The sequence below is a fragment of the Gigantopelta aegis genome, chromosome 3 (assembly GCF_016097555.1).
Source record: "Gigantopelta aegis isolate Gae_Host chromosome 3, Gae_host_genome, whole genome shotgun sequence".
In the NCBI taxonomy this organism is placed as follows: domain Eukaryota; kingdom Metazoa; phylum Mollusca; class Gastropoda; order Neomphalida; family Peltospiridae; genus Gigantopelta; species Gigantopelta aegis.
The window spans coordinates 2,076,806-2,087,197 of NC_054701.1; the positions used below are offsets into that span (position 1 = coordinate 2,076,806).

Below are 10,392 nucleotides of genomic sequence, written 5' to 3' on the forward strand. Positions count from 1 at the left end.
CATGGGCTGAAACTAGGGTATGTCCCTTTAAGCGTTCACCTGAGATGCAAGGGGTCGTAGGATCGATCGTTCTAAATGGATTTTTTTCTATCCTAGGCCTAATTTAACTGGTGCCTTAAAATTATTTTGATGCGTATTACTTAATATTTAATGCGTTTGACATATATACAGGTGTGTACGTATATATGTGTGTGTGTTTATGTGCCCGCACGCGCGCGTGTGTGTGTGTGTAGGCCTGTACGTGTGTGTGTATGTAATCCTATACTTGTGTGTGCGTGTGAGTGTGTGTGTGTGTGTGTGTGTGTGTGTGTGTGTGTGTGTGTGTGTGTGGTGTATGTTGTGTGTTGTGTGTGTATGAAAACCTATTAAAGTAATATATATATATTAGCAATTCTCTCGAAGTTGGTGTCAGTTAAGACTCGATCATTGAAAAAAATAAAGATTTAAATTTATTGTAAAGAACAATATTAGAAGTATACTGTTCCAGAAAATTAGGACTTGGGATCTTGGAATAAAGTTAGAACTGCATTAGACAGAGTTAGGATTTCACTCCGGTTCACAGTGTTTGGTCGCATATATTTTCTACTATCGATGGAATGGACGTCACCTTCAGACCAGTAGTAGGCTATAATTTTACACAACTGTTTATAGGTTATCGGTGAAATTTTTCATTGTAGTGTAATCTTTAGTTATTAGTTTACAAAATATAACCATACTTGTCGCAGAGGCAGTAGTTAATATAATGCAATGTCAAGTTTCGTCCAAACGTAGAATAGGCTATGTCCAGGAACCGGGTTAAACACACGAAAAATACATTACTTCCCCCCCCCCCCTCTCTCTCTCTCTCTCTCTCTCTCTCTCTCTCTCTCTCACACACACACACGCATACACACAGACACCCATATATACACACACACACACACATACAGACACACACACATACACACACATATATACACACAGATACACATACACGCGTACACACAAACACACACATACACACACACAGACACAAACACATGCACACACACACAGAGACACAGACACACACACGCACACACACATACATACACACACGCACATACGCACACACACATACAAACACACACGCATACACAGAGAGACACATACACACACACAGACACACACACACACAGACACACACGCACATACACACACACACATACATATACACACACACATACATACACAGAGAATACATACACAGACACACACATACAGACACACTCGCACACACACACATACACAGCCACACACACACACACACACACGGAGACACACACACAGAGACACACATACACACACGTACAGACACACGCACATACACACACACACATGCACACATACAGACACACACACACACACACACATACACACACACACATACAGACACACACACACACACACACACACACACACACATACAGACACATACTTTATAGACTCCATAAACGAATAATTATCTGATCTGATAATGAATCTGACCGTTTTACCAACAACGAACATCTAATTTGAAGGTGTGTTTTATTTAACGACACCACTAGAGCACATTGACTTATTAATCAATCCCTACTGAATATCAAATATTTGATAATCCTGATTATAGTCTTGGATGAAATCCATTATATTTTTGTTCATGAACAGAACTTTATTCTCTTTCGGAGATGAAATTCCTTTGAATTAATAAATGTTCAATCTTCTAGTTACAAAGTTTTTAGAATATAAATACTAGTATATACATATATGTATAAACTAATTGGCGCTAAAGAAATGTACCTAGTTGCTTAAAGGGAGATACCCTAGTTTTTAAATACTAAGATATATATATATATTTTTTGACTATTAAAGACGTTTTTGATAACTGAAATCATACTTTACTTAGATTTTATTGTTTAGATTATCCATTTCCGTACATTCGAAGTGTTTCTGGTCATCCTGGTGTTTTTAATATCACGAAATGCATTTCTTTTATTTTTTAAAACGCACATGCGTCTGAGAAGTAACAGTTATGGAGTCGAGTTTTAGTCTATTTTTAGAGGGCATTTCACCATTTCTAAGTCACAGACTCATGTTTCACTCTATTGTAACTTTATCAAAATGGGTTATAGGTTTGTAGATTAAGAAAACTTAGTGTGCATTTTCTTGGGCTGAAACTAGGGTCTGTCCCTTTACAGACACACACATACAATATACATCTATCTATCTATCTATATGTGTGCGTGTGTGCGTGTGTGCGTGTGTGTGTGTGTGTGTGAGAGAGAGAGAGAGAGAGAGAGAGAGAGAGAGAGAGAGAGAGAGAGAGAGAGAGAGAGAGATGTACGTAAAGGTACCGATAAATACTCTAAGACTATAAATCAATATTACCAAATGTTTGACATCCAATAGCCGATGATTAATAAATCAATGTATTCTAGTCGTGTCGGTAAAAAAAAGCCAACTAACTTTAAAGAGAGGAAACCCACTACATTTTTCCATTAGTAGCAATCTTTGATGGTGGTTATAAGTGCTGCGTCTTTTTATAGAAGGCGAAATTAAAATTTGAAAACCAAGCAGTTTATATAGTAAGAAGACAAATAAAGATACACTTAATTAAAGAAAATATTGTGCCCGTGTAAACATTTAATGAGAAGTAAGCACAATATTGATGGTTTTTGTTGGTTTTTGTTTGTTTTGTTTTGTTTGTTTTTTGTTTTGTTTTTTTGACTTTGTGAATAATTTGTTTTCTAGATAATTATTTAGTATTCTGTTCTAACGTTCGATCTGAAACCTCATTTACAATCAGTATATAAAAGTTTACCAACTAGTACTTAACCGAAACGTTTCGAAATACGAGGCAACAGGTGACAGACGAGTCAGCCGATACGATACGTTCGGTTACTGGATACTGTGGTCGGATCCCGGCGTAACAGATACTCTTCTCACGTAGTTTACACTCCCTTGTTTGCCGGGAAAGTGCCGTCAAATGTTTTCACACCCTTTAAATTTTTATATTATAAACACCATAAATGCTGGTTGAAAGGTTTGTTTCCTAAGTCTATTGTAATAATACTTGCTAAGTAAGTTTTGTTTTAGTATTAGTTTTACATAGCTGCTATTAAATATTATTTAAGCTACGTTTAATATTTTCTACTGATGTTCATTTAACCAAGATTACTAGAAAAGTGATATACGCATACTAAACTTTCTACCCAGGTGAACATATCACATAAACTATTCTAACTGTGAATTCTAGCTTCATTCGACGTCTATCTAACTTCCATCTATATTCCCATCGGATATTTTCCTTTTGAACGTATGTATGTATATACAGTCGAGTCTGGTCTACCGGCCACCTGTATATAACGACCACCTGCCCATAACAGCCACCATAAATCCCGCCCAGGTCATTTCCTTCTTTATTTTACCTGTATATAACAACCACCTGTTCATTATGACCACAAATTACAATGACCACCATTTTGTTTTGTCCAAAATGGACAGTTAATCTTGTATAACAGCGACAAGGTATATGTATGTATTTTCCTGTTCCTAACACCGAGAAGCGAGTCATTGTTTTACTTAATTCCGAGGTGTACGCTCATCGTATTGGAATTTCAGTTGTGTGTGATGTCGATATTTTGAAAGGCGACTTGTCATTGGGTACAGTAATGCTAACACTGAACTTTACCTCTAGCTCATCCACGCTGAAAGGTAGTGTATTACGAGGTGTGTGACTGCTACCAGTTAGACTTCTTTACCTCCAACTCGTCCACGCTGAAAGGTAGTGTATTACGAGGTGTGTGACTGCTGCCGGTTCGACTTCTTTACCTCCAACTCGTCCACGCTGAAAGGTAGTGTATTACGAGGTGCGTGACTGCTGCCGGTTCGACTTCTTTACCTCCAACTCGTCAACGCTGAAAGGTAGAGTATTACGAGGTGCGTGACTGCTGCCGGTTAGACTTCTTTACCTCCAACTCGTCCACGCTGAAGGGTAGTGTATTACGAGGTGTGTGACTGCTGCCAGTTAGACGTCTTTACCTCCAGCTCCTCCACCTGAAAGGTAGAGTATTACGAGGTGTGTGACTGCTGCCAGTTAGACGTCTTTACCTCCAACTCGTCCACGCTGAAAGGTAGTGTATTACGAGGTGTGTGACTGCTGCCAGTTAGACTTCTTTACCTCCAACTCATCCACGCTGAAAGGTAGCGCATTACGAGGTGTGGGATTGCTGCCAGTTAGACTTCTTTAGAGGTAGTGTATTACGAGGTGTGTGACTGCTGCCAGTTAGACTTCACTGATATACACACATCATTTGCGGTAGCCTTTCACTGTGTCTGTTCAGCCATTACACATGGGCAAAATTGCCCTTTTGTTACTTAATGTATCATGTTTTCTTAACTGCAACCTTTTGCGGCTCGTGATCAAATTTAATAGGTAATTACAACCAAGGAAATACCGATGAGATAGATTAGCGGTCACATAAAATAAAAAGATAGGTAAATGTTATAATCCCTTGAGTAATAACTTAGAATGTCCTTATGCTAGTTCATTGCAGTTTATTATCGAGTGCGTTGGTAGCAAATATGCACCACCCCCTTGACACCACCCCTGTTGAAGTTATAAAAAATCGGAGAAACATTGCTTAAGTGTCAGGAAGATAGCTTTCCATTTTGGTTTGGATCACAGTCAAATTAATTGGAGCAGACGTACGGCGGCCAATACTCTGAAAGAATGTGTTGCACCTATGTGTGCAGAATGCAGTGGAAAGCGATCAAAGTTAAACGACTTTTTCACAATGTGAGTAACAGAGTGACTTTCAACAAAACATACTACCCTGTCTGTGGGATGGTGCATATAAAAGAACCCCTGCTGCTAATCGAAAAGAGTAGCCCAAAAAGTGGTGACAGCGGGTTTCTCTCTCAATATATGTGTGGTCCTTAACCATATGTCTGACGCCATATAACCGTAAATAAAATGTGTTGAGTGCGTCGTTAAATAAAACATTTTTTTTCTCAACAAAACATGTTCAGTTTATGCTTTTATATAGTAAAAACTAGTTACATGTATATTATTTTCTCTTTCTTTTTTCTTAATTATTGTATTGTCTGTTGTTACTTTTATAGTCCAGTTTAGTAGTAGCCTACATAGTCAATTATTTCATATGTTGTTTATTTGCCTGTATTTAACGGCCACCTGACCATAACGACCATTTTTATCAGGACCCTTGAGTGGCCGTTATATAATGTTATAGTTACATCATCCATCACTCGAGATTCGTCTAATTAGACCACAGCTATTGCGGCCGCTGAGTGACGGGTGTAATGATTGGTGGGGTCACTACTTTGTCAAATTCTTCCTTCACTCTGCCTTGTGCAAAGATACGATTTTGATTGCGCTGTCTTTTGTCGTTGATATTTAATGACATTATGTTTGTGTGTCTGACAGAATCATGAGGAGCATGGTTATCTCTCTCGTGTGTGTGGCGGTTCTGTTGGTGGGTCCAGCGTGTGCCAGAGTCCTGCTGCAGAAGGCACATGACGATGATGAACATCTCGAGAAGCGCTATGTATGGGCCGCAGTTCCACTGTATTATGGAGCTCGCTGGGCGCTTGGGCGTCTGGCTGCAGCAGGGGCAAGAGCAGCAGCAGGAGCAGCAGCCGCATACTTGGCTAGCAGACGTCGTATCCTTGTGTTTAGCTTAATTTCATCATCCGTCCGTCCATCCCTCCGTCGGTTCATGCTTCCATTATTCTAACTTGTAGTATTACTAGTATTCCATAGACACAACATATTTATGATAATATTAAATAGGAATTCAGATTTAGCGTGCTTCCATATTTAATGCATAGTAAGCTTTGTAACCATGACATGCAATTTCTGGAAAACTGTCAGTAATATATTATAAACCTGCATCTTTTCTCAGAGAATACTAAATTTCATATTAATATAAATATCAATTTTCAGTATCCACAATTTGAATCCGTTTTTATTTGTCCGAAGACGTTCACTTTAAGTCCCCCTCCCTGCCCCTCACTTAAAGAGAGCAACAAACTTCTGATTTTAACACTCAATTCTCTACCCACGACTATCCAGTTGATGAGGGCTTATGAGAATGTGTGTTTTCTTTATTATTGTAGCTCGTTTCGGGATAATAGCCAAGTTCCCGAAAATCTGTAACACACTGCGGATTTGCAAGACCACAGCAGAACAGAAGTAAATAATATGTCCCCAAAGGTATGTACAGACCCGTCCCATAATATGCGGCGAGAAATGAACTACACACTTGTCACGTCGAGGGAGGGGGGCATATGTGAACAAAAATACTATGTGAACAGAAAATGTATATTTTTTTTATTGTTATACAAGAATGCATATATAACATAGAATCATTAACAAATGAATGATGTAAAACACTGTCAATTGAAAAGTTAATAATAATACTTGTTTACACCGCTATACTGTGTTAATTCACTCAGTTGTCGGTAGTATCTTTGTGTTTAAAGTTAAATTGTCAACACTATGATCAGATGATAACTATAATATACAGGCGAAATTAATTTTAACTTCTGTAAAAACATACCGAGTTTCAACTTCCTTCTGGCAACGATTTACGGCGTTACAGAGTTTATGGGAACCAATCTTAAGCTTAGAACCTCACGCCACCTCTACCTACAGCAGAAAAATATGACGAGAAATCCTTAACACTGCAGACAGCAAAGCATGCTACAACAACGGTGGTTGGTGCCGATCGTCCTGCTTTTCACACGAGAGAATTCTGGCTGGCTGGGGGTCCTTCTGTGGCGGCGGATATCAGTGCTGTGTCGGTAGATAGAAGGCGGAACTAACACTTCCAGTCAAAGCAGTCTGAATAGTGATCGCAAGAAGACCAACAATAAAACTACAGTTAACTCATTAAACAGAATACTGCGCCTATGTGAGCATTTGGTGACGAATAAAACACAGTCTTGATGCATTTTTACTTAATTTATTTGTTGCTTTAAAAGGCGTCTAACTGGACTTTGAGGTCCATCCCAATTGGTGATCCGTGACCGATGTACTTTGCAGTCTGTTTATCTGTTGTTTTCTAGATAATTATTTGAACAAACTCACTTAGTCTTACCAATTAATATAAAAACCTTTGAACGGCATTATTTTGCCAACTGGTATAAATGAAAAGTGGCGAGGCAGATCAAAATGTAGGTCCAGCGTGTGCCAGAGTACTGTTGCACGTCGTATATGATGTTGATGATGAGTATCTGGAGAAAACGCCTTGCATGCGCCGCAGTATTTTCCCATTAATAATATTCATGATGTTTTCTATTGTTTGCGATTGTAATTGTAACGAATTATTGATTGGATTATACATTTGTTATTATTTCATTTGATTCAACAATTTGGTAATGACAGGTGTTTATATACATGTGTTGTATTTACTAGCATTTATTATAATGAATTTTACCTTCACAATGCATGAAATGGCATCTTAAAAAAATCTAGTTTTTAAAATTTCCGGGCAGTATGTCTCAGAACCTTGTAAAAACTTAATTCATGCACTCAATCTCAGTCAGCACCTTTAGTGTTCATTTCCTTCCGCCATGTCTGAATGTGAATATGTGAATAGGCACAGATTCGTCGGAGTATATTTAATGTCAGCGAGTATGACGTGTTTGTGGTAGTGGTGTGGGTAGGGGATGGTGACTGAACATACCCCACTAAACAGAAAATATATTTTGTCTAAGACCAACATGCATGTGGATAGAGCAAGTTATACTTTCAAACAATATATTTCTATTTCGTACATTAATCCTCATTAGTTGTAATTCTTGTATAAATGCGAAATGATTCATTTACAACCCTAGGGGCCCTAGTAGGGGCGGGATGTAGCCCAGTGGTAAAGCGTCCACCTGATGCGTGATCGGTCTAACAGCCATCCCCGTTCCAGCCGGTGCACCATTGTCACGGAACATGCTCTTAATTTGTTTCGCCTGTGGCGATTTTAATTGTGTTAGAGAGCCGTGTGCAGTTTATTGCCCGTAGCCCAGGTGGGCAACTTGTTACGTAATACTTCGCTCGATCGGACATTCCAATATGCACTTAGTCCAGCTGCGGAGGCCATGTGGCGAGTAGTTACGTAATACCTCTGCGAGTGCGGTTTTTACAACCGTGATGGCGACGACTGGCGACAGCCAGACTGACGATCAGAGAGAAATATACCGACTCTAGTAAATGTAGAATATGAGATGATACGTGAGGTACCGCCTTGTTCCCCCAGGCGTTTTCTGATTTATAATAAATAGCTAGTTTTTAGAGATATCGGGGAGAACGAATTAGGAAGCTTCCTGGGAACGTTAGTCCGTTTGGACTTTGGTAAATATCATTTCTGCTCTGTGTATAACCTTGATGTGATTGATGTGACTTTAAATATTTTAATACTGTATTATACCAATATTCTTTAGACAGTGTCTTCGGTCATCTGACGAAGTAAATCGTAGACTTTTTGTTCTAACATTATATGAGTAGTTGGTAATATAAAGCTTAGCCAGTCATCCTAGAAGACCTAGGTAAACTGTAGGTTATTGTCTTTATTGTGATAGGTACCAGTATTAATTTTGTGTTACAGATTACTGAAAGAGTAGTTAAGGGTTAATTAAAAATTAACCCGTTAGGAATAGAGCTGTAATTCCTTTATTAATTAAGTTCCCCAAGAAGCGTTTCTAAATTATTACACGTTACTGAACGAGTAGTAGGGTTAACTAAAAATTAACCAGTTAGGAATGGTGTTATAATTCCTTTATTAATTAACTTCTCCTGGAAACGTTTCTCAATTATCACACGTGTGGGTGTGGTGTAACGGTGAAGTGATTCGCATATTGTGTAACTAGACACCCAGAGATTAACTAATTAAGTGATCAGTTCTGGGTTGTTATTATTGTTGTTATTAATTAACTACTACGGCTGTACATTTGTCAGCGTAGATTAATACAGATTCCAAAGTGTATTGTGTTTTTGTTGTGTTTTCTAGAGAACTAACGTGCTATAATAATATATACTTTATATAAGATCGTATCTCTGATCATACCTAGACGAGCCATACTAGGGTTTAACAGCCTGTTACAGAGAGATCTAATAGATATACAGTTAGGAGAGATATTTTGATAATCGTGTTTTATTCAGTTACGGGAATTATAGAATCCCCGTGACAACCATGATTGGTATATCAAAGGTCGTAGTATGTGCTATCCTGTCTGTGGGATGGTGTATATAAAAGACCCTAGCTATTAATGGAACAATGTCTCTAAGCCGATATGTCAAAATTACCAAAATGTTTGACATCAAATAGCCGATGATTAACAAATCAATGTGCTCTAGTTGTGTCATTAAACAAAACACACAAACACAATATATAACTGTTTGGTAATAATGCAAATAAGAATAAACGTCGTTATCGAGATTTGACATTTTCGTTTAAAACCTATAAAATTCGGTGTGTGTGTGTGGGATCAGGGGGAGCACGTTCGCCTATGGTCGCTCGGGACGTCTGCAACATTATTGGTGCAAGCAGACGGGGAGATAACAGACCAGACGTACAGGGATAGGGTACACACACATACACACGCGTGCGCGCGCACACACACACACACACAAAAAGAAAGAAATGTTTTATTTGACAACGCACTCAGCAAATTTTATTTACGGTTATATGGCGTCAAACATATGGTTAAGGATCACACAGATATTGAGAAAGGAAACCCGCTGTCGCCACTTCATGAGCTACTCTTTTCAATAAGCAGCAAGGAATCTTTTATATGCACCATCCCACAGACAGGGTAGTACATACCACGGCATTCGATATACCAGTTGTGATGCACTGGCTGAAATGAGAAATAGCCGAATGGGTCCACCGACGGGGATCGATTCAACGCCGACCGCCAACGTAATAATGCAAAACCACTAATCAAAACATGAACTTTGCTGAACTGGGGTAACATTTCTCTGCTACCATGGTTAGCAACTGATAGGCTACAAGTCACTATAGGTCAGCATCAGTAATTACATTATATATGTTGCTTACAATCTTCTTGTTTCCTTTACTTTAATACTGCGGAGTGGCCAGGTTGTATTTGTATGTACACTTGTATGTATATATGTGAGAAGTACAAAGATTCGGTATATTTACTACGCACTTTTGCAGGGATTACAACTAAATTTGCGGATAGATGATGGAAATAAATGGTAAAAAGGTCTCAGATTAGCACATTTTACCTGATTATCTCTGTCGTTTTGCCCGAATTTGAGGATTTGCTCCAGCACTAGAGGGGCAGTTGCCCCGTCCTTCTCGTCTCCCCCCCCCCCCCCCCCCGTCCCCCTGTCTCGTACGCTTATGGCCCTGTCGC

General features: G+C 38.9%; 1 protein-coding gene across 1 annotated transcript; it reads left to right on the top strand.

Moving 5' to 3' along the window:
- Positions 1–5,447: 5,447 nt before the first annotated feature.
- On the top strand, positions 5,448–6,907 carry LOC121369427 (big defensin-like). The gene is made up of 2 exons (XM_041494524.1): positions 5,448–5,679; positions 6,709–6,907. The coding sequence occupies exons 1-2, from the start codon at positions 5,448–5,450 to the stop codon at positions 6,828–6,830; spliced, it is 354 nt and encodes a 117-aa protein (XP_041350458.1). The 3' UTR covers positions 6,831–6,907.
- The last annotated feature ends 3,485 nt before the right edge of the window (positions 6,908–10,392 follow it).

Bases quoted from the DNA above. Each gene is read 5' to 3' on its own strand.
- LOC121369427 (XM_041494524.1), top strand. From the start codon at position 5,448: ATGAGGAGCATGGTTATCTCTCTCGTGTGTGTGGCGGTTCTGTTGGTG. The intron at 5,680-6,708 runs GTATCCTTGTGT...TTAACACTGCAG, and splicing joins ATACTTGGCTAGCAGACGTC to ACAGCAAAGCATGCTACAAC.